General features: G+C 44.0%; 1 protein-coding gene across 12 annotated transcripts in view; it reads right to left on the reverse strand.

Annotated features, from left to right (window-relative positions):
* Nucleotides 1-24,134, reverse strand: part of TEX2 (testis expressed 2) — a 104,411-nt gene that overhangs the window by 32,328 nt on the left and 47,949 nt on the right. For all 12 annotated transcript variants that reach the window (XM_023244505.2, XM_006940494.5, XM_023244503.2 and 9 more), the window contains 3 exons: nucleotides 9,095-9,295; nucleotides 7,614-7,953; nucleotides 6,107-6,354 (listed from right to left, as the gene is read on the reverse strand). In XM_023244505.2, the coding sequence (XP_023100273.2) occupies nucleotides 6,107-6,354; nucleotides 7,614-7,953; nucleotides 9,095-9,295 (789 nt within the window). The remainder of the gene's footprint in view (nucleotides 1-6,106; nucleotides 6,355-7,613; nucleotides 7,954-9,094; nucleotides 9,296-24,134) is intronic.

Raw genomic sequence — 24,134 nt, forward strand, 5'->3', positions numbered from 1 at the left:
ACTTTCTTGATGGTATTGTTTGCGGCACAAGTTTTTAATTTTGATGAAATATAATTTATCTTTTTTTTTTTTTTTTTTTTTGAGAGAGAGAGAGAGCATGAGCTGGGGAGATGGGCAAAGGGGGAAAGAGAGAATCTTAAGCAGAATCCACATTCAGTGCTTGATGGGGCTCAATCCCATGACCCTGGGATCATGACCTGAGCCAAAATCAAGAGTTGGATGCTCAACTGACTGAGCCACCCAGGCGGCCCTACTTTATCTTTTTACAATTTTTTCTTTGGTTGCATGTACTTTTAGTGTCCTATCTAAAAAAGCTTTACCTAACCCAAGCCATAGAGATTTATGCTTATGTTTTCTTCTAAGAGTTTTATAGTTTTGAGCTCTTGTGAGTTAATTTTTGTGCATGGTGTGAGGTAGGGGTCCAACTTCATTCTTTTGTCACGTGGATACCAGTTGTTCCAGCACCATTTGTTGAAAAGACTATTCTTTCCTTCTCCCTGCTTCCCTGAACTGTCTTGGCACTCTTTTCTGTATCCTTTCTAACATTTATTTATGTATTTAAAAAATTTTTAATGTTTATTTTTGAGAGAGAGTGAGAGACTGAGCATGAGCAAGGGGAGGGGCAGAGAGAGAGGCAGACACAAAATCTGAAGCAGACTCTAGGCTCTGAGCTGTCAGCACAGAGCCCGATGCAGGGCTTGAACCCATGAACTGTGAGACCATGACCTGAGCCGAAGTCAGATGCTTAACTGACTGAACCACCCAGGTGCCCCTAAAATTTATTTTTAAATTAACTATATGGTTTCATGGTTTTTTTTTTTACTCACTGTGTAAGGAGCACTTTTCAATTCTACTTTTAAATGTTTGAAGAGCTGTCGTTGAGCAGAGAAAGGGGAAGTTTTGGAAAACCACTCTCCCATTTAAGACTTCCTGGTTTCTGTTGGATTCCTATTTGCTTTTTAGGGTTCTCATCTGATAACAGCAAATAGGGAGTAATATCTTACAATCCAGTTCATAGGTAACAAGACAATTAGTACAACTAGTAATAACGAAGACGGGACACTCCAAACCTGGGAGGCCTACAGTATCTCTCAACATTTAGGATCTTCCCTGGATAATGAGCATGGAAGTGTGTGACACAATCTGAGTATCAGAGCCTTGCTCCTGGAGGACAGGCAAACCACTGCCCCACCGATGGTCCTCTCTCCCAGGCAGGCCACTTTGGGGCACACAGAACTAGCAGCCTCCAAGAGCAAATCTGCAGGCAGCCCTGTGGTCCCCCTTCCTGAGCTAACCACACTAGGGGTAATGCTATGCCACCTGGAGACATTATTAAAAACAGAGTTTCCTTATTTTCTTGTTTTCTGAATTACTATTTAAATTTCCTCCTCAAACCAAGCAGACTACCTTGACAAGACAATAAAGCTCTGGCCTCCTCAGCCAGCCTCATGGTCTCTCAACTGTTCTAGATGTTGAGGTGCCCAAACAGCGAGAAAATGGCGCCAATACCACAGGGGTTTGGAGACTTCGGAGGCTTGCACAGCCTGTGGCTGTGGGACAAAGCAGTCGCGAGGGCCGGTCAGGGCTCGGTAACTGGTCACTAACCACTAAAGAGGTGGAGAACCAGGCCTTTCCTTGAAAAGAGTGGTTTTATAATTCAAGTTTTGAGCTCCAAAGTGGTTTCAATATGCAGAATCCCCTGAATATGTTTTTAATTTTTGTAAGAATAATTACAATATTACTGTGTTGTTTTAGCGCTGTTTAATACAAACCTAGTCTATATTTACCAATTACATCCTGGGTGTTTGTAACACAAGTTTGGCTCCTGAGCACCAGTGGCCCCATTCACCTCCTGACCTAGTTTGGCACTGGGTGAACGTGAGCAAGGAGGCCCAGTGGGTGGAAGCTGCCATTAGACTTGGAGCCTTCAGGGTAAGAGATGCTCTGACCATGGCCTACAAGGGGCAGCAGCAGGGGGACAGTGGGGAAGGGGAGAGGTTGAAGCGAAGGCCTGGAGCTGTGTCCCAAGCTCCCTCTACGAAAGAGGAGGGGACCTGCTACACTGGGTAAGCTCTGGCCGGTGGCTGACACTGGTGACGTGACAGTGTAACTTGAAAAAATGTCAAGGGTTCCTTTTTGTCTCTGAGCCCTTTCAGTTTCTCTCGGACTCATTATGTCAGAGGCAGTGGACCCTAAGAAATAACGTGGCCCAGTCTTTGGCAGGAAGAATGAACAGTAATCGCCACATCCAAAGGGTCCATATTTGGCGAGACTGTGGGGGCAAAGGCATTCATGGCTGGTAGGAACAAACACTGGTGCGACGCTTACGGAGGGGATTTGGTAATACCTCACAAAAATACATGTGCATTTACCTTCTGATGTGGCAACCTCACTTCTAAGATTTTATTTTAGATATACACCCCCAACAACACAAAAATACACATGCACAAACTATTCACTGCAACACTGTTTGTAATTGCAAAATACTGGAAACAACCTCTACGCCCCTATAAAAGAGAGAATGTCTATATACTGTGAAACATTTTTACAATGGAGTAAGTACTTTGCAGCTGTTTAAAAACGAGAGGAGTGAGAGACATCTATGAACTGATGTGGAGTGATTTCCAGAATGTACTGGTAAGTGAAAAAAGTAAGGTACAATATGCTACCATTTGACTAAGACAGAAGGGGCAATAAAGCCAGAAAGGATAAACTAGACACTAAGGAGATTGGCTTACGTCAGGGATGGAGGAATGGAAGATACCGGGTGGGGGAGATGGCCCTTTTCTGAGGGTAGGTCTTTGCACCTCTTTGATCTCTGGAACCATGCTAATGTTTCACACGCACACAAAATTAAAAAAAAAAAAAAAATTAAAATGGAGGGAAAAGGTCCTTGGTTGCTCAAACTGCAAAATTAATAAGAAGTAAAACTGGTTAAGAACTACTTCCCCTGACTTAATTCAAGGAAAGCATGAAAAGAAATAAAAGTAGTACAGGAAGCTATAGCAGATCTTCCTTCCCCCAAATGGCACAATGGTATTTCCCAACCCACACGCTCTTCCAAGAACTTGCTACTTCTTCAGCAAGAAGTAGAATCTATACCCCCATCCTTGAACCTGGGAAGGTACACTGACTGCTCTAAAAGAACATGATGGAAGTGATGTTATTTTACTTCCACGACTAGGTCATAAAAGGTGGCTCTTTCTCTAGAAAGACTTGCCCTCAGAACCCAGTCACCAGGCCACACGGAGAAGTGAGCTCCCAGCCAACTACCAGCATCTGTGTGCCAGCCGTGGGAGTGAGGCCTCCACTCCCTGGATGCCTCAGCTCCTCTGGCCCCCAGTCCGGCCTCCTCAGCTGACACTGTATGGAGCAGAGAGAAGCCTTCACTGACAAGCCTAGTCAAAGTACAAGTCGGTAAGAAAAATGAGTAACTGTTATGCACGTTAGGCCGCCACACGCTTCAGGCAGGCCAAGTGGATGCTGGAGGCCGGCACCAGGCCTCATAGGCCTTCTTCAAAAGGACAGTCATCCCATTCACACGGTTCTGCCTCTCTGGTTTCCCAGCCCACGCAGACTGGAGTCACTGCATGAAGGGTGGGGGTGGGAGATGGGGAAGCACTCAAGGAAAAGCAGCTAGAAGGATGCGGACAAACAGCAGCCAAATGGCAATGGAGATGAACGGCTGCAGGATCCGCACCAGGATGGCTCCGACGGGGTGAGAGGCCTCTGACCTCAGCAGGCCTGCATGACGACAAGCTTGGATTTGTTTGTTGTTAAGTTCTTCAATTATCAAGATTAAATCGTCCCTGCCTGCTCTGCCTAAGGGGGCCAGGAAATGCAATGTGGCTTTTAAAGATTTTCATCATACTTAGAAGACGAAAAACATGTTTTGACACTTAAAGAGGTAAATGCCAAGTACTCAGAAAGGAGGTTTGCAGTAGAGAATCCCCCAGTGGCAGCGATGCTGGGTTGAGGGGCTGGGCTATGAGCCATCAGGGCCCCCCAGCCCCTCCTAGGGCTTCCACAGACCCCAGTGGGGACATGATACAACAAGCACATGTAAGAAACACTGAGGAAACAACGTTCTAAAACATGTTTGCTTTGTTTTGTTTTTGAGAAAGAGAGAGAGAGAGCGTGCGCGCACATGTGTGAATGCAGGCGGGCGGTGGGAGGCGGACAGGGAAGGGTGGAGAGAGAGAATCCCAAGGAGGCTTGTGTCAGTGTAGAGCCCGACGCGGGGCTTGATCTAGCTCGCGACCATGAGACCGTGACCTGAGATGAAATCAAGAGTCAGATGCTTAACCGACTGGGCCACCCAGGCCCGTGTTTTTGTTTTTGTTTTAAATTTAAGGAACTCTTTCAAAAGGCAAGAATTTTATTACATAATTTTCTTACATTAGTATGAATACAATTATCTTCCTGATTTCCCTGAGTCTGATGAGAGGCCAGACAGCTGATAACCCAGGGAGAAAAGGGATTTGGGGTAGTGGGATTCGCTGGTGGTAAACGGGACATCCCTAGAATCGTTTTGTATTACCCAACCCCGGCCTAGAGGAAGGTCAACTTCCCACTTTAGCTGGTAACTTAGGTCAGAGGGCAGAGGCGGTGGGTGAGAGGCCGGCAGAGGCATATGGTCTGTTTTTGGCTGACAGAGTCAGCTGAGTGAGGGTTCAGGGGCCTCTTCCACACTGAAGGCCATCAGTGAAATGAATGAAAACCCGTGACTGGCTAACAGCGCAAAGAAGGCGGCACCAAGTGCTTCCTGTTAAGAACAGAAATACAGTCACTGTAAGAGGTCAAACACTGTAGCAAGCTACTGAACATGAGAAAAACAGGCTTTGTGCTCCACCGGCGGGAGGCGGTGCTTAGGGCCTGAGCGGAGTAGCGGCGGGAGGCCTCAGGTCCAGCACAGTTTCAGAATGGCCAGCAAAATGACAGTCGTGGCAGCTGAGGGCCAGGGAGCCCCCAGGCCAGGTTTTGTACATGCCGTCACTTAGCAACTGTGAAATTAAGCTACTCAACCGGGTGAGCCTGTTTCTCCATCTACAAAATGGGAGAGAAGAGCATCTAATCTGCAAGACTGTTTAAGGGATCACGGTAGTTCTATGGAAGTGCCTGAAGAATCTGGCACATGGCAGCCTATATTCCTTATCTTATCGCAGATGATCTTGAGTCAATGTCCAGCTTGTTACACTGTGGGAGTAATGCGCGTGGGAAATCTTCAAAAGCACTGGAAATAGCTAAGGAGTCTGAGAAGTTAAGAATACAAAGGTAACTGAGGAATGAGACCTCTATTACTCACGAGCCTGAGGACGTCCCCACTGACTGCCCAGTTGCTCAGGTCAAAGGTTAGGAGTGATCTTTGGCCCATCCGGTTCTCTCACACCCCAGCCCTAATTCATCAGCACATCCAGCCAGCTGCCCTCCATCCACGTCTCCCAACTCAGTGGTTTTCCCCTCCGCGGCCCCACTCCCCACAGCCCACTCTCAGCCCCTCACCCTCTCTCTTCCTCCTACCACCTTCTCCACGAACAGCCGAACAGCCGCTTCTAACCTTAAATAGATCAACATTACTCCCTGCTCAAAAACCTCCCAGTGCGTCCCGCCCTCCTCAGAACTGATCCCATGAGGCCCCGCCTGTCACCACACTGGCCTCATCGCAGTTCTGTGAATACGCCAACCACCTGCCAGCCCCCGGGCCTCGGCCTCAGCACTCGCTGGCCTCTCCCCTGGAATGCCACTCCCACACAGATCCCATGATTCAGTTCCTCACTTTGGTCAGGTCTCTGCCCAAATGTCACCTCCTCAAGGAGGCCCTCCTTGACCACTGCTCTAAAAAAGCTATCTGGTCATTTTCCATCTTCCCGTACTTGGCTTTCCCTTCATTCTTGCCACCACCAGGTGTTTGTTACTTGCTGTCTTCCCGACCAACTGGAGTACCAGCCACCTGAAGGGGCAAGGTCCTTATCCGTCTTGTTCACTCCCATGTCCCCAGTGCCTACAGCTGGGCTTAGTACACAAGAAGTGCTCAGAGTGCTTACGTAGGTAGAAATGAGTTTGAGCAGAAAAGCAGAAAAGCCACGGCCCAGGCAGCCAGCTTTACCTTCTTCCCAGCCGTGGGGCTGCTCTCCGCGCTCTGCACGGGGCTCCTTTGGGGGCTTCGGTTTTCTTGGGGGACACACCTGGCCATGTACACGCTGTAGTCCAGAAGCATCTTCTGCCGCACACTGCCCACCAGCTCCTTCTGCTTCGGCTGGGACATGACCTCCTCCACACTGCCTTTGCTGCTGCTGCGGCTGTGGGTCAGGTGCCCCGAGGGGCTGTTGTGTCTGCTATGTGAGGGCAAAACCCCTGCAGCAAAGAAGTGATGGCTGTTAATTCACAGAAAGAAAAGTGATTGCAGAGGAAACGGAACACAGAACATCGAACAACTATCACAACTGGGTTGAGCTGAAAACCAGCCAATAATGCTAACAAATGATTGTTTAAAAAAATATACGGTTTTATTTCCTAGCCTGAAAAATACCTTCCACTCTAATAATAGATAATGTTTTAGAACAGTTTTTATTCTTCTCCAAGATAATTTAGAAGACCTGAAAGCCATGAAGTCCATCTGGTAAGTCCCTTTCTCTTCTCTCTCCCCCCCCCCCCCCCCAATCACTTAGGGTCAAATATGGAACTGAAATACCCCCCGGGGACAAATGGAAAGTGGGCAGAAAGCTAAGTGCTCACCCACGGCTTGGGGCAATTCTAGACCTACCATCTTTCATTCAACAAAGGTTTTCATCAAGCACTTTCTCTGGGTCAATTCCACATTAAAAGAAGAATGAGACATAATCCCTGACCTTGAATTTGGGCACCCAGGCAAAGAAATCACAGCTCTCTATAATAACCATCGTAACTGAAGCCCAACTGAAGGACTTTCAGGGCAGAAAGATGGGGGTGACTACCTCTGCACAAGAGAGCCCCAGGGCTGACTTTCACACGTAGTGTCCTCCAGGCTGCCTCTTAAAGAAGTAGTTGGCATTTTCTTGGTGCAGGTGGGGGAAGAGCATTCCAGTTAAAGGGAACAGCATATGCAAAAAGGAAGGACAGGGTCCTGTAGGTCTAGAGAACGCCGAGAGGTTCAGCGAAGGTCCAAGTGGGGTCCATGGGGCAGAGGGACAGGTCCTCGGTACAAATGTGAGTCGGGAGGCCAGAGGACTCTGCATTTCTATGGTGATCTCAGGCGTGGCGGACCATGTCCAGGTTTGGGAGCCTAAGAGCACTAGCCTGAAACTGCCCTGACTCACCTGCCTCCTTGTCACATCTAAGGTTCTCCTGTGTTTCTTTTCTCAGAGAAGTCACAGTACGTAAAAATAAATACAATCCTAAGGAACTAGGAAAGGCAAAACCCCATACATCTGCAAGTCATTCCATCTCTGGTTAAATGATTCAGTGCAAAGGGTTGCAGAGATCAGCCTAAAAGGTAAATGATTCGTGAGAACACTCCTTAGACAACCATCAGTTCAGGGTGGGCTTCCTTCCTACCTACCTGGGAATCTCTCTCAGAATCTGTTCTCCTTCAGACTCTTTAAACATACGTAAGCATTTAGCACACATGTCATTACCTGGTTTACTTCCAGAGACTCCAGGCGGCTTCTTGATTTCCGACTTCAGTTTCGATGCCAGAATAAATCGCCTAAACCACTCCTCTTTCTCTCGGCCAGTTCTCCCAAAGAGATACAGTATCTGATCTCGCTGGCCTGATCTCGTTCCCTCCTGAGGATGGGGTGGCTTCTTAGGGTCCTCGCCTCCCAGCTCTCTCTCAGCTGGTGGCTTTTCTTCAGAAGTCTCTTTATCAGTCTGGGCCTTAGACATAAAGTCGTCTTGTCGACCAAGCTCGATACAAATGGGGTACTTTTTATTCCAAATTCGTTTTCGAGCCAAACTTTTAGGTACAAGATAAATCTAGAGTGAAAGGGAAATGATGATTTACACACAAAATTAAGAATTGGCCACACTGTGCATTAATATTATGCAGAACATGATGCAAACTTCATAGCCTTTTGGACTAAAATGAATGCGACATAATTACTACCCTGTCTACAACACGACTATAAAAACTGGGATAAATTTGGGGCGCCTGGCTGGCTCAGTTGTTGAGAGCGTGTGACTCTTGATCTAGGGGGTGTGGGTTCGAGCCCCACCCACGGTGGGTGCAGGGATTGCTTAAAAACAAAATCTTTAAAAAAAGAAACTGGGATAAATGTTTAGAAGTGACCTGCTATTCCTCAAACTCATTCAGAAGCAGATGTTTAAGAATTCGGGAAGCGTTAACAGGTATCTGTAATTTTTAGGTAACAGTGGCACATAAAGTACTGAGTAGATCATCATCAACTAAGTTTGACTATTGACTGAATTTAATGATCCTGGGCCAACCTTACACCGGAAAAAAACAAATGAATTTATCCACCTAGATCTAGATAGTAGCTCAAGTTTATTAGCTTCAAGAGTGAATTTATACAAAAACTATTTTAAATACTTCTGCATTGGGGTAAACTTCAAGATCTCTCACATGAGTTATAACAACAGAGAACCTATAGCTTTTTGGAATAACAAATGATTTACCTTTCTCAAAAACAGAAGCATATAACCCTTATCAAAATGTAGTTATTTTACATGCCCATAATTTCCACATTTACAGTCGTTATTACCCTAACCACTAACATAGTTTTTTGTTTGACGGAAAAAAATAACCCTTAAAACAGATGAGTGTGCTATGCCTTTGTTCCTCAAAGTGTGGTCTGCTGACCAGCAGCAAGAGTATCACCTGGGAGCTCACATAAATGCGGATTCTCAGGACCCATTCAGAGTTGCTGAAATAGAATCTGCATTTAAAAAGATGCTTGGCTGATCTGCATGAAAGGCACCATCCTAAATTATACTAATACTTTAAACACACACACACACACACACACACACACACACACACACACACACACGCGTGCGCACACACACACACCCTTTTGGAGGGGAAAAAATGCAGTAAAGCAACCAAGATTCCAAATGCTTTTCTTTCATTTGCGTTTCCCATACTAGCTGGGCTCACCTTGCTGTCCGAAAGGTCGTAGATTTTCTGGCTGATGTAGGTAACCTCTGGCTTTGTTTCATTGTAGCTTGCCCTCCTGGATATATTTTTATTGGGTTTTGAAAGTCTTAAGGTCCCACCCTCAAGTCGAACAAAGACTGAATGGGTCAAAGTCGCGTGGTAAGTTTCTGGATCATAGTTGTAAATCTCATTCATCCATCCCTGATGAAGAAAAACTTCCATTAGTAAAATTAGAGTACAAATCTGATTGGCTATGAAAACGAAGACCACTGAGGTATTCGGGACACTGAAACCAAACCTAACTATGACGCCAGTGTCAATTCATTGGTGACCAGAGGTTGCTAAGACAAGTGCTCAGCTTGAAGGATAATTAGGGTGGAGGCATAATTTAGTATGTTTCTGATAACTAAAACTCTGGATTTGGGGGAGAATGATAATGTCCATTTCTCTAAATAGGTTCTTTTCTCTTTTCTCTTTTCTTTTCTTTTCTTTCTTTTTTAAAGCTAACAAGCAAATCAGGAAACTCAAAAGTGTTATTCATGTAAACAGAACAAGTCTCTCTGCCTGACCTCCTCTGGGGGTGAATAATCCCATCCAGTCTGGCCTTCTTAAATTAGCCAAACTCATTCTCTTCTCAGGTCACCTGCAAACCATCTTTAGAATGTCACAGATCATATTAACTCATGCTACCATTCCAGGACTGAGAGAACACCTACCGCTCCATTTCTGGCTCGCTGAGATCACACAGTAAGGCAGATGATCAGGAATTAGGCACTGAATATTATAGATATGATCAACAGTATTTCAAAATCCAAACACGTATAAAAACTGCAGTGAGTAAAATTGTGCCCCAGGTCTCCCCTCAATAACATAAATGTACTTATACACTGATCTTCAAAAACAGCACACACATTAAAGTGTATGGACAATACACAAAAGCCTAACACACCATAAAATTATGCTAAAGCTCCTTCTCATAGCTGTGATCAATATTCATCATCTAATACTCTACCTGCCCCACAGTACTTTTTCAGATGATACAGTGTCCCAGATCTCCTTAAAAGAAGTTCTCAGGGCACCTGGGTGGCTCAGTCGTTAAGTGCCCGACTTCAGCTCAGGTCATGATCTCCTGGTCCATGAGTTCGAGCCCTGCATTGGGCTCTGTGCTGACAGCTCAGAGCCTGGAGCCTGCTTCAGATTCTGTGTCTCCCTCTCTCTCTCTGCCCCTCCACTGCTCATGCTCTGTCTCTCTCAAAGATAAACATTAAAAAAAAAAAAAAAAAGAAAAGAAAAGAAATTCTCTAGGGAACTTTAATTGATTATCTTCCACTCCCTTCACTTTATAAATGTTTCTGGAACAAGCAGAGAGGTACTAAATATCACACTGCAGTTGGGATTGCCATCCTTTTCAAAGAATGGCCATTTCCGTGGTGAGTACTTGAGTCTCACACTGAAGTCTTGACCTGAGAGCCTCTGCAAATGCAGAATCCTCAGAATTCTCTGTTATTCAATTAACCATTCATCAAAACATGCACTGTCTCTCTATGTGCCAAGTAATTTGTCAAGAGCTGATACAAAGACTTTATTTTTTTTTTTAATTTTTTTTCAACGTTTATTTATTTTTGGGACAGAGAGAGACAGAGCATGAACGGGGGAGGGGCAGAGAGAGAGGGAGACACAGAATTGGAAACAGGCTCCAGGCTCTGAGCCATCAGCCCAGAGCCTGACGCGGGGCTCGAACTCCCGGACCGCGAGATCGTGACCTGGCTGAAGTTGGACGCTTAACTGACTGCGCCACCCAGGCGCCCCTGATACAAAGACTTTAAAAAGGACAGGAGTTTTGACCCAAGCCTGCTCCCAAATCAGCAGAGAACTGGGTCTTCATTTCACCATGTTACCACCCTGCTGGGGTAACCATAAAAAGGTCGTCACAAAAAGTACGCTGAATGTAAGTTAAAAACAGACAAACAAACAACCTTCGTCGTGGGGTATATATGCAAAATTTATGACCCAATTATATAGTTTTATAGATCTCAACATCTCATGTTGTTGTTTTTTTTTTTGTTTTTTTTGCATGCGTTAGGAGTATCTCTTCCTCCTCCTAATGTGTCACTGTGTCTATTAAAAATGTTGAATAAGCAAGCAATGGCCACAGGAAGAGGGTGTAATCTAGGTGTTGCAATGATCAGAGCAATGAAATGAAAAAAGGGACAGGCGACATAGAGCACAATGGGGCCTGAAGTAGACTGTACTGTTAAGAGTATCAGTTTGGGTAGTTTTATTTTGTTAAGTGTAGAACTAAGTACATTTTTTGATTCATAGTGTTTTGTGTGTTTTTCCTTAGTCTGTTATAATGGTGAAGTACGTTCATCGATTTCTGAATGTTGAACCAATCTCGCATTCTCAGGAAAATTATGTATTGGTCATGATGTGAAGTTGGATTATACCAGCTCGTGAGAGCTAATTCTACACATCTCTCCCTGACTCCACGGTCAGTGACCTCACATTGTTAGCTTACAATTAGCCATGGTGGGAGTTTTTATACCCTGGAAATCAGTGAACAGTATGAAGAGCGTTTCCCCTCGTCCCAGAGAGCCAGCTTACCAGCATACCGCTATTATTATCCTTTTTATATACTGCAGAATTTGGCTTACTAATATTTTGTTCAATTGTCCCTCTAAGTTCATAAGGGAAAGTGGTCTATAGTTCTCTTGCAATATCTTTCAATATTAGCTAGCCTCATAAAAGGAGTTGGGAAGTACTCCTCCTATGTTCTGGAAGAGTTTGCGTAAAATATTTCTTCCTTAAAGTTTTAGTCAATTTGCCGAGGAAGCCATCTGAACCTGGAGTTAGGGTTAGGGTTAGCGTTAGGGTTTGGGTTTTCTTCATTGAAAGGTTTTAAACTATGAATTCAATTTCTTTAACTGCTACTGGACTATTCACGCTATCTATTTCTTCTTGAGTGAGCTTTGGTACTTTGATAGTTTGTGTCTTATGAGGAATTTCATAGAAGTTGTCCAACTTCCGGGTATAATGTTGTTTGTAATACTTCCCTATTATGCTTTTGTCTGTAGAGTCTAGTGATATCCTCTCCTTCAATCCTAATATTGGTAATTTGTACCTCTAAAACAAGCATTTAATGCTATTAATTTCCCTCTAAGCACTGTGCCAGCTGCAATTTTTGACAGGTACTTTCAATTTCATTTGGTTAAAATATTTTTTATTTTCCCTTATGACTATATTTGGACCAACAGGCTAATTAGAAGTATGCTGTTTAACTTCCAAATATTTGGGAATCTTCCAGATATCTTTGTTATTGGTTTTTAGTTTTTAATTCCATGATGGTCAGAGAACATGCTTTGCCTAATTTCAGTTCTTTTAAATACGTTGTTTTTTTTTTCATGTTAATTTATTTATTTTGAGAGAGAGAGAGAGAGAGAGAGAGAGAGAGAGAGAGAGAGAGAAAGAGAGAGAGAGAGCACGAATGGGGGAGGGGCAGAGGGAGGGGGAGAGAATCCTAAACAGGCTCCGAGCCCAGCACCAGAGCCCGATGCAGGGCTCAAACCCACAAACTGTGAGATCATGACCTGAGCCAAAATCAAGAATCAGACGCCCAACTGACTGAGCCACCCAGGCATCCCTAAATTTGTTAAGTTTTTATGACCCAGAATATGGTCTATCTGGTGAATGTTCATATATACTATAAAAAATATGCATTTTCTAGAAATATATTTGTCTTTTTAAACAACGTTTATCTAAAAGGTTTCAAATAACATTTTCACTAAAGATCTCCTGCATGCAAGCCACCATTTTCTTTTTATTTCAATTTGGTTGCAGAAAACACTATCTTACATAAATAGGCTTACTAGGCCTAAAGTTCTAAAGGCAAATAGATTAATAAAGGACTCGAAGCAGATCCGATTTTTCTGGGCTACTTCAGAGCCATGCTGAAAGGTCACGTTGTAGTTACTTGCAGAGCTACTAAAACCAAGAAGAATCCATGGAGGGAGGGATGGAAGGGCTGGCGCTTAAGACTTTCTTAGGGTCAGGGAATGATAATGAGATTAAAAGAGCAGCCTGCTATCGGTGTCATCTATGAGCCATTTAGCCATACGGTCCCCACCAGGGATTGCTCTTCTTGAATTATTTCATTCTGAGCACACATCTACCTAGAAGAGAGGCTACCTGAGGATACACAGCATGTGTGATACCCTCTGCGGGCACCTGCATCTGGTTAACGAGAGGAATCATTTCCACAGGGCTTCAGGGATTGGCTTCTAGCCACAAAGCCATGCTCTCAATCCAGCAGCCTGAGCTCCTTCCCAAGCCAGAGAGCCAGCCCTCCGGAGTTCTTGCTGGGGGCAGCCCGCATCCCCCCAACGTGGCCGTGGCTCTGAGACGACATGTGGTTGTCCTCTGCTGACTGCTCTGACAGGTAACAGGCCACCCTCCGCCACTTGCCAAACTGTAGAAATACTAGAACAACCTGATTTAAAGGCATGTGGAAGAGGGGCGCTTGGGTGGCGCAGTCGGTTAAGCGTCCGACTTCAGCCAGGTCACGATCTCGCGGTCCGTGGGTTCGAGCCCCGCGTCGGGCTCTGGGCTGATGGCTCAGAGCCTGGAGCCTGTTTCCGATTCTGTGTCTCCCTCTCTCTCTGCCCCTCCCCCGTTCATGCTCTGTCTCTCTCTGTCCCCAAAATAAATAAAAAACATTGAAAAAAAAATTAAAAAAAAAATAAATAAAGGCATGTGGAAGAGAAAAGAGAGTTTTAAGTCATACACAGTACAAAAAGAAAATCGTACACCTGCCCCACTGGAAGACACAGCAGTGAGAGGCAGGGGGAGGCCTGGGAAGACAACCTAGGAGATGCCTTTCCTTGGGAAAGGTCCAAGGGGCTCCAAGCTCCCTGCCCCTGGCTCAGGGCTTGCTTGGCCCTCCTTCTCCCTATCTGCTCTTTCAGAACCACCAGTGGCTGCGCTCCAAACACAAAGGCTCCCAGGGCTCCTCCTTCCCTTTCATCTTCACATTGCCTTCTTCCCACACTACCATTTTCTTTTCTTCATGTTACGGAGTTACAAGAGGCTAAAGCCCATACCTGCCAACAAACAAATACAACCCACGAGTCAGGATTTCAACTGCATGGTTCGAATTTGATGGTCTGTGGTGGACCATCGTTGGTTAGCTTAAGTGAGGCCTGACCCTTGATCATACTTGATTACAGGACAGACTGCTGGTCCAAACACATGCCCTGAAGCCCGCCCACAAACATGAGCAGAACATGAGTCTGACACACCTGTGTTCCAATCCTGGCCTCACCACTTGCTGACTGCCAAGTTGGATGATGCTTACCCTGTTTTCTCCCCAGCGAGAACGTCTAACATGGCTTACTTCCCAGCTTCATGCCTCCCCCGTCCCCACCTCACCCTCTGCTCCAGCTGTAATCAACTTCTCCATGCTAACAGCACTTTGTTGAAGTACAGTTTGCATATATAAGTAAAAAGAATAAATCTTACACATAAGATTTTAAGATATTAATATTTGTAATAATAGCTGACATTTGAGCTCACATTATGATCCAGGCACTTCAGGTGCATTATCTACTTCTGCCAATTACCCAAGGTTTTCCAAGTGAGGAAAATGAGGAGAGAGATTATGTGATTTGTCTAAAGAGTGGTTTAAAGAAACCAAAACAAAACAAACAAGCAAAAAAAACAAGTGGCCCAGAGAGTGGCAAATCCAGAACTTAAGCCAAGTCTACCTGACTGTGAGGCCCAGGCTCCTACCTCCCCTCCATGGCATGGCCCACCTTCTGTCTGGCTGGTCATCCCCCAGGTCACGGCAAAGGTGACACTTCTGCCAGGGAGCCTCTATGATCACCTAGGCTCAGTTCTCTATTGTCTCCCTCCTATCCCTGTATCTGTTAACTGCCTGGTCTACTTGAGTACAAACATCACAAGACAATCAGAGTTGTAACGAGTGTTTGTTGACTGAATACTCGAACACAGCCCAATTCAGAGGGTGCCCAAGAGGATTAAATGAAATCTGTATGTAAAGCACGAGTGAATAGGACAGGCTGGTGTGCTCTTCACAGCCTGGTAAGTATTGTTCTAGCTGCCTAAGTGGAGAGAAGCAAAGGAAGGAGCTGAGATCCTACCAAGTGCAGAGAGTGGCAAGGGGTTACTTTGAAGCAGAAGGCTTGGTCACTGCTCCCAAGGAGAAAACCAAGTTATAATTGCACAAAATAGCACAGAACGAGAGAATAAGCTGATCATACTTGAGCACACCTAGACTGCCTGGGTGGCTCAGTTGGTTTCGGCTCAGGTCACAATCTCACAGTGAGTTCGAGCCCCGCGTCGGGCTCTGCGCTGACAGAGCGGAGCCTACTTGGGATTCTCTCTCCCTCTCTCTCTGTCTCTCTCTCTCTCAAAATAAAAAAATAAACTTAAAAAAAAGAGAGAGAATAGGTACCCTTGGGAAGAATCTTACGAGTTAAGATTAAAGAGTAAAAAAGAATTGAAGAGCAAAAAAGTCTTTTCAGGACAGAAACTAAATTAGCCATTCCCCTACAGCAGAGAAAGGTAGGTGCCGTGACTGATACCAAGGTTTCCTGACCTTGCAGAGCTCTTTCCAGAACATTACAACCTTTGAAAGGAGACCCTGACAGACTCAAAGGGGCTATTTCTCGACCCACATTAGTCAGGACGCTGACTGGCTATTCGGACGCCTGGACCAAGAGGTGGCCAGGCATGATCCTCCTGCTTCCGTCCCCTGATGCATCCTACTGACCCCAAACCAGGCAGGCTGTCCCTGCAGAAAGTGATCTCCCAATACAAACCCAATTGCCTTTCATACCATCACTCAGCCCACTTTTTCCGCAGCTTGACCAACTCCCCGGATTAAGCTGCAAACAGCATTTCCAGATCTAAGTCAAATATCAAACTTGAGAGCAGTGCAGCGACTTCAAGGCCTGCACCCTGTCCCTCGAACACGCCCGTCTACTGCTCAGCTCTCTAACATTCTCAACCCTGAATTTCTTACCAAGTAAGATATTTCTCCAATTTTATTTTGTTATGGGACATGGGAGTGGGTATAAAGAGATATGCAGTCAGCAACTCATTCCATCTCAACAGCTCAACTAAAAAAACTCAGAGATTTGGGGCGCCTGGGTGGCTCAATCGGTTGAGCGTCCGACTTCGGCTCAGGTTGTGATCTCACGGTCCGTGAGTTCAAGCCCTGCCTCGGGCTCTATGCTGACAGCTCAGAGCCTGGAGGCTGTTTCAGATTCTGTGTCTCCCTCTCTCTGACCCTCCCCCATTCATGCTCTGTCTCTCTCTGTCTCAAAAATAAAGGTTAAAAAAAAAAATTTTTTTTTTAAATAAAAAAACTCAGAGATGTTCTCAACCTACATGAAAGCAGCTCAGACAAGCCTTGTCTCTTTCTGAGGCTGGAACTGTTAAAATGGAGACAGTGCATACACTAGGGGACAATGACCACAGTCAGCTGGGCTGCAGCTGTCTGGCCCACCGACTGGTCCTGTGATCCCATCTGTAAAAGGTCAGGGGTTTCTCTTCCATCCTCTACTGGATTTAGAAGCCGTATCTGGCTGAAAGTACAAACCACAATCTATAAAGGGACTCATTTCATACTTGGAAAGATTAAAAGCTGCAATTAACCTTTTGCAAAATAATAAAGTCTGGAAGGACTACTATTATGTTCACTTTCAGTTACAGTGCCAACCAGGAGGTCAAGACCAATGCTCTCTTGGTCAGCTTGATGCTGTGATGACCAGAGTAAAGCATCAGCCCTCCGGCCCGAGGAAGCGACGGGGCTTCTCTATCTTCAGTGTTGCCCGGACTGACATTCTGCTGTCATGTGGCTGTGCTGGCACTTGAGGCTGCCTGTCACTCAGCTCTCCTGCATCATTCCTTCATCTAGCCTATCAGGGAAGGAGCAAATCCTAAACAGGACAGAGCCAGGGCTGAGGCCCCTGCTGCTGAAAATCATCTCCGAGGCAAATAAACAGGTGATCACTTTTCTTCTGTCTCCAAAAGTAAAACATAAGCAAGATTTTCTCTTTTCAGGTTTTGGCCCTTTTTAAAAATTTTTTAATGTTTTTTATTTATTTTTGAGAGAGAGAGAGAGAGAGAGAGAGAGAGAGCGAGCAGGGGCGGGGCAGAGAGAGAGAGAGGGAGACACAGAATCCGAAGCAGGCTCCAGGCTCTGAGCTGTCAGCACAGAGCCCGACGCAGGGCTCGAACCCACGGACCGCGAGATCATGACCTGAGCTGAGTCGGACACTTAACAGACTGAGCCAACCAGGCACCCCATAGAACACTTTTCAGAACGTACTGGCAAATAGCAGGAAACGTAAGAGAAAACATTCACATTTGACCAAAAATTAACATGATCTCAGATGAACCACTGAAATAATCAAGGTCTCGGTTATGTTAACACATGATAAACATTAAATCATATCAACAAGTTTTGAAATTATAAGACAATAGATTAGCAAGCCAATAAATCAGTAGCCTCCAAACTTTTTAGATCATACATCCTAGCAGCTCAAAAATTTTGAGTATCTACCCATAATATATCCATTTGTTCATAAATCATGTTCTAACATATTACTTTTATAATATAGTAAAAAATAGAATTGAGAGATATATAGCTTTTATAAAGCTATATATAGGAATTGAGAAGTATATAGCTTTTATAAAAAGTAAAAAATAGGAATTGAGAGGAAAAGATGAAGTAATTAACCTTTTGGAAATTTTTAGTTTTTCCTTTCTGAAAGCTTTGTACTATCTTCAGCTGACACCTCCAGGCACAATATATATACTTAGGGTGAGGCTCATCATTAATGATAATGGATGTAAATCCATATTGCAAATAGTCTTGTCGATAATTTCCAAGGATTTTGACAAAGGTGGTTATATGGTCATCTGTATGTTAAATATTAGCAAAGCCTATAAACTTCCTTAGAAAGAGTAAGAATACATATAAACAGAAACTAATACTTTTTTCTTGGATAGAGTCTTTAGCAACCCATCTTGGAGACCACTGAAAAGAAGCAAAAGAATGAAACAGAGAGATCACAACAGCGGCCTTGGGCACCAACACACCAACATGTTCATACTCTGATGCCATCTCGTTGGGAACCTCCTTTGGGGGTATAGCAAACCTCTTCTTAAAGGTTAAATACTGAACAATAAGAACAATCTTCGATGGACTTAGTACTTTTCTTTATACATTAAAATAAATATTAGAGTTGAAAGATATCTAGCATTGATTTCTTTCATGATTAAACCTTACTCTTCCAAAAAACATGATTGAGACTCACCTATGCCCACAGCCTCTCTCCTCACTCCATAGATGAAACTTGCAACAAAACCAAAAAGGATGGTTCTGTAACACCCAGCCGGAACTCAGGATATGTTTTCTCAAGGAAATGATGTTATAAACTTAGTTCTATAGGAGTGAACCAGAATTATTGTTTAGCTATGCTGTAAGCTAATGGGTTGAGTGGGAAACTGGCAAAATGTTGATAATTGTGGAAGCTGAGACTGGGTGTTGGGTACATGGGCTTTCATTACACTATGCTCTCTACTTCTGTGTATACTTGACATTTCCTATAATGAAAAGTTGAAAAATAAAAGTTCAAGAAAAAAAATCATGCTGGAGTCACCTGACCTCTCTAACTACACTGTTCCCATGGAATTCAGGACACATTTCCTGCGCCGTTAACTCTCCAACCAACTTTAAAACATGGGTACCTGCTTGCCAAGTGAGGGCTGCCTGCTTTGAAATATCTCACCTAATGCTTTTCAAACAACATGGGACATTGGGAAACAGACATGTTTATAAAAGCCATACATAAAACCTCAAGTGACCCATTGTGGGAGCAGAATATTTCCAGTTCGATATAACGTAGAAATAAATGCTTTTTTATTTCTTGTACTCATTGTACTGGGGGTTGTAAGAGACCAACGAAAAGCAACCCAAGTCTCTTTTGGCTGTAATGGAGCTGTTTTCTTCTTAAGATTTGCACACTCTAATTTCTTAAAAGAAAAAAATTCCATGAAATTGAGATTAAATTTACAAGTTTGAATTTCTTCTCAAAATTGATCATGTTCTCTCTACAAAATTATTCTTTTACATATCAAAACCAAAGCCTGTATTTTGGGAATTCAATATTTAAAAAACTCTCCCTCTTACTAAATATCTAAATTTGATATTTAAGGAACCTAAGGAAAAAAGTTTCTCCAAAATTCATCTCTATTAGTCTTGCAATAGTAGAAATGTAATTTTAGTCAACCTTCTTTTTTAAAAAGACACAGATCTTTTTAAAAAGACACAGATCAGGGGCACCTGGGTGGTTCAGTCAGTTAAGCTTCTGACTCTCGGTTTCAGCTCAGTTCATGATCCCAGGGTTGTGGAATCCAGTCCTGTGTTAGGCTCTGCGCTGAGTGTGGAGCCTGCTTAAGATTCTCTCTCTCTCTCTCTCTCTCTCTCTCTCTCTCTCTCTCTCTCAAAACAACAACAACAACAACAACAACAACACAGATCTTCACTCCAGAAACTAACATTCTACTGTTGTGTTCTACAAGCAGTTTCTAAGTCTGAAATAAAGAATTTACCCACAAATAGAATTCAAAACTGCATGAGTCATACACTTGAACATATCCAAAAACCTTCTGAAATCTTCAGGAAGCTTATCATTATAGACATGGGGAAGGTCATTGTGCACGACTGGCACTGAAGCATACTCCTGGTCAAGTGACAAGTGCATTGTTAGAGAAGAAGCATTCAACTTGCTTAAGAATGCTCAGCAAAAACGAACATCCCAAAGGCACTGCTGACCCTAAATGTCTCATTCTCTCCATGCCCAGACCCAGTCTTTCCCAGGGTCCCTAGCTCAGGCTACCTAGTCCCCCCAAATAAAACCCCCAGAAAGTTACCACGCAGACAGCGCTGCTCGAAATGATGCCCTTGGACTCTGCAGCACACGCGAGGCTCTGCCTGGAGCTAACCTAGCCCAACTGCCAAGCCTTCGGTCACATTAGGGTCTCCTAACCTTCTGGCCTTCCCTCCTGGCTGTCACGCATTCGACTTGTCACCTGGCCGCCTACGTGGCAACCTTTCTCCTGTTTGCTGCTTCTCATCAGCAGCGTGAATGTATGAATTCGTAATGTATGCAAGCCCCAACATTAAGAACAAGCAGGCTTTGGAGGAGGTTCTAAGAGTCATTCTGTGGACTTTGTGACAACTGTTTGGCCTCAAAGAGGTTTTGACTGCTTCCGTCCCGGACCAGAGAGCTGCTGACTGGCAGGGTTGAGTGAGAGATGGCAGAGGGGCATGAGGCCTAACCAACTGCCTATCAGGCTTTGGGAACAGCTACTACTTGGCTGCAAACTGGTCTCTGTGACCCTCCATCCTACATATTCACCACTGTAGCAGGGTCACTGTTGAATACAAATGCGTACAGTGTGGATGGAATAATAAAATCACCTGGATAAAGTGCAGAAGAGCTTTACTTTTCCCTCTCATCTTCATGGGAAGTCTCATAGAAGAAAAACTGCCGTGCTTTCTGGATTGTTTATGGAGCCAATTTAGGACTGTCAGCCCAGGCTGCAAGGATTTCCTGGGCCCATCAATGAGAACGTACATGTCTCAGAAGTTTAAAAACACGCAGTCTCCTAAAACAGTCCTGGAGCACCAGGACCCCTGCCTCTGCGGTTCACGGGGCTCCTGGATGGGGTACGTGGGACCACGGTCAATGGGCTGTGCCTCTATACCAGAGATCTTTATCACAGGCGGGTTTTACAGCATGTGTCCTGGAATTGTTCTTAGAGTTTCCATACTTGCCCTCAAGAACTGCACCATTACATCCTCTATAAATACCAACAGGATAGTACTGGATCCACAGAAAATAGTTCAAAACAGCTAATTCCCTAAATCAAGCTATTTTTCAAAAAGGGGCTCTTTCACACATGAAAAAATGCTCAACATCACTCATCATCAGGGAAATACAAATCAAAACCACAATGAGATACCACCTCATTCCCGTCAGAATGGCTAACATTAACAACTCAGGCAACGACAGATGTTGGTGAGGATGTGGATAAACAGGAACCCTTTTGCACTGCTGATAGGAATGCAAACAGGTACAGCCACTCTGGAGAACAGTATGGAGGTCCTCAAAAAACTAAAAATAGAACTACCCTACGACCCAGCAATTGCACTACTAGGCATTGATCCACGGGATACAGGTGTGCTGTTTCGAAGGTGCTTGTAGAAACATGCACCCCCAGGTTTATAGCAGCACTATCAACAATAGCCAAAGTATGGAAAGAGCCCAAATGTCCATCGACAGATGAATGGATACAAATGTGGTGTATATATACAATGGAATATTACTCGGTGATCAAAAAGAACGAAATCTTGCCATTTGCAACAACGAGGATGGAACTAGAGTGTATTATGCTAAGCAAAATTAGTCAGAGAAAGACAAATATCACATGACTTCACTCACACGTGGAATTTAAGATACCAAACAGATGAACATAAGGGAAGGGAAGCAAAAATAATATAAAAACAGGGAGGAGGACAAAACATAAGAGACTCTTAAATACAGAGAACAAACAGAGGGCTGCTGGAGGGGTTGTGGGTGGGGGGATGGCTAAATGGGCAAGGAGCATTAAGGAGGACACTTGTTGGGATGCGCACTGGGTGTGATGCGTAGGGGATGAATCACTGGATTCTACTCCTGAAATCATTATTGCACTATATGCTAACTAACTTGGATGTAAATTATTAAAAAAAAAAAAAAAAAAAAAAAAAGCGGTTCTTTCAACTCCACCCTGGGAACAGGTTCACAGACCTGTTTCGTAAAGGAACCAAGGCCCATCTCCTGCATCACTTTTAAAACCATACATTTAGGGAGCAGAGATCTAGAACTTGCCACCATCCCCATTTCTCTAATGCTCTACTTGGCAGACGCCAGCGGTCTTCTCTCCCTTTGAATTCAGGAGGCCAGTGCTGTATGAGTACAGGTAAGAGAAAAGCAGACTTGCTGCCAGATGCTTCCCAAGCAGTAAACATCAGGTTTCAAATCCTGTCAAAGATGGGCCACCTTGGTGTTTCCACTGCAATGGGGAAATAAAAAAACCTCTCACTAATCTGTACTTTTTGGTAATTATTTTTTATCTTCCTAAAAGACCACCCCTTTCAATCAATTTTTTTTTTTTTTTTTACAGTATCAGGGATTTCTTTAAAAAGAGCAACTTCATTAGGAGATGACCGGGTCAATACTGACTCACTGCCTACATTTCCTGATAAAACCTCATTCGTTCCTTCACTCATTTATCCATCCACCCACCTACCGATCTATTCATCCAATAAATACTCTTATCATGTGCCCAATATGTGCCAGGTGCTGAGGACATAATGATGAACAAGATGGATATGGCCTGTGCATTCATGAAGCTTATGGTGTACTGGAGAAGACAGACGATAAACATACATGTAACTAGGATACTTGTAAGTACTACGAAAGGGAGGCAGAGAAGGCTAACTGTGCCTTCAAACTTCGGGCACCCCTTTCTGTAGTGTATAGCTGTTGCTGGGAAGAATCTGCCCAGGCCAAGTCCGAGATTCCCGAGGACCCCTGCTACTTTGGAGGACCCATATGACTAGCTCACGGTGGAACGTGAATAGAAGTTATGTATGTCACTCCTGGGTACAGGCCTTGTAAGTAGGTATGCCTTCTCTTCCTTTCTCTTTCTCCTTCTGCCAGCTAGATGCAGAGAACTCTAATACCCCAGGCAGGCGTCAACAAACTGAGCCTGAGGCCTGTTTCTTTAAACTTTTATGGGAACACAGCCACACCCATTTATTCGCACATCGCAGCTGTTTTCCTGCTACCATAAGGAGTTGAGTGATTGTAACAGAAACTGTATGACCCACAAGCCTAAAATATTTATTATCTGGCCTTTTAAGAAAAAGTGTGCTGAGTCACAATATGGAAGGAACTTGACCCCATGAATCAACGTGTGGGATGGGCACCCATTCTATGCTGGAGTGTTATGCAGGCAAGAAACAAACTTCTGATTTGTTACAATAGCTAGTGTTATCCTACCCCTTAAGGAAAGTAAAGCACAATGTCCAAAGACAGAATGTAACAGAAAATAGATGCTCAAAGTCAGGCTCCGCTACACTTCCTTTTCTCATCGCAACATTTGGGTCCTAAATTTAATGTCAACACTGCTAAATGTTTTAAAGTGTCATATTTTTAAAATGGTTTCCAAGAATATGATCTCCGACTCAGTAAAATTAATTAAGCCCAAAGAACTTTTGCATTTGAAATCTTTGGCTTACAATATACAACCTACCCTTGTAATCTGTAGTAGTGTCCCTTTTTTAAAATAAAGAATGTATTTAGCCAGGTTTCTAAAAACAGCCCTACATACCAAACAAAAGACCTCAGGCTAAAATGTACTTTTCCTCAACAGTAATTAAGTCATCCCTAACAAGGCTAAGAATGAAAAAGAACTACCACAACAATCAGAGTTCAAACATTAATCAGAAAGAATACTCATAAAATAGCATAAGATAATTTGCTTGGGTTATAGGTCCATGACAGCATTTAAGGTCTTGTTCTCTTACCACAAAGATTCAAATATATTTATCTCAGCAGCAAGGGCAAAACGCCCTCCTTAAAAGAAATAATTAGTTCTTGGCTCCCCCACTCACAAGCTGTGCAACCACGAGCAAGGAACTTTAACCTTTCGGTGCCTCCACTCCTCATGAGCACTGCCTAACTAAAAAAGGCTGTAATGAGGACTAAATGAGAGAATGCACCCAACACCTAGCCCGATATAGGTGTTCAACACCACAGTGTTGCCTTTCCTCTTTCCATGATCGGATCAAAGAAACCAGACTGTGCCATCATATTAAAATCCTATTCCATTGGCGTCCTCTGTGTAGTAAGTAAACTCTTACCATATAGCAGTGATTGGACTCAACACTGAAGATGGAATG

Source organism: Felis catus, chromosome E1, assembly GCF_018350175.1.
Source record: "Felis catus isolate Fca126 chromosome E1, F.catus_Fca126_mat1.0, whole genome shotgun sequence".
Classification (NCBI taxonomy): Eukaryota; Metazoa; Chordata; class Mammalia; order Carnivora; family Felidae; genus Felis; species Felis catus.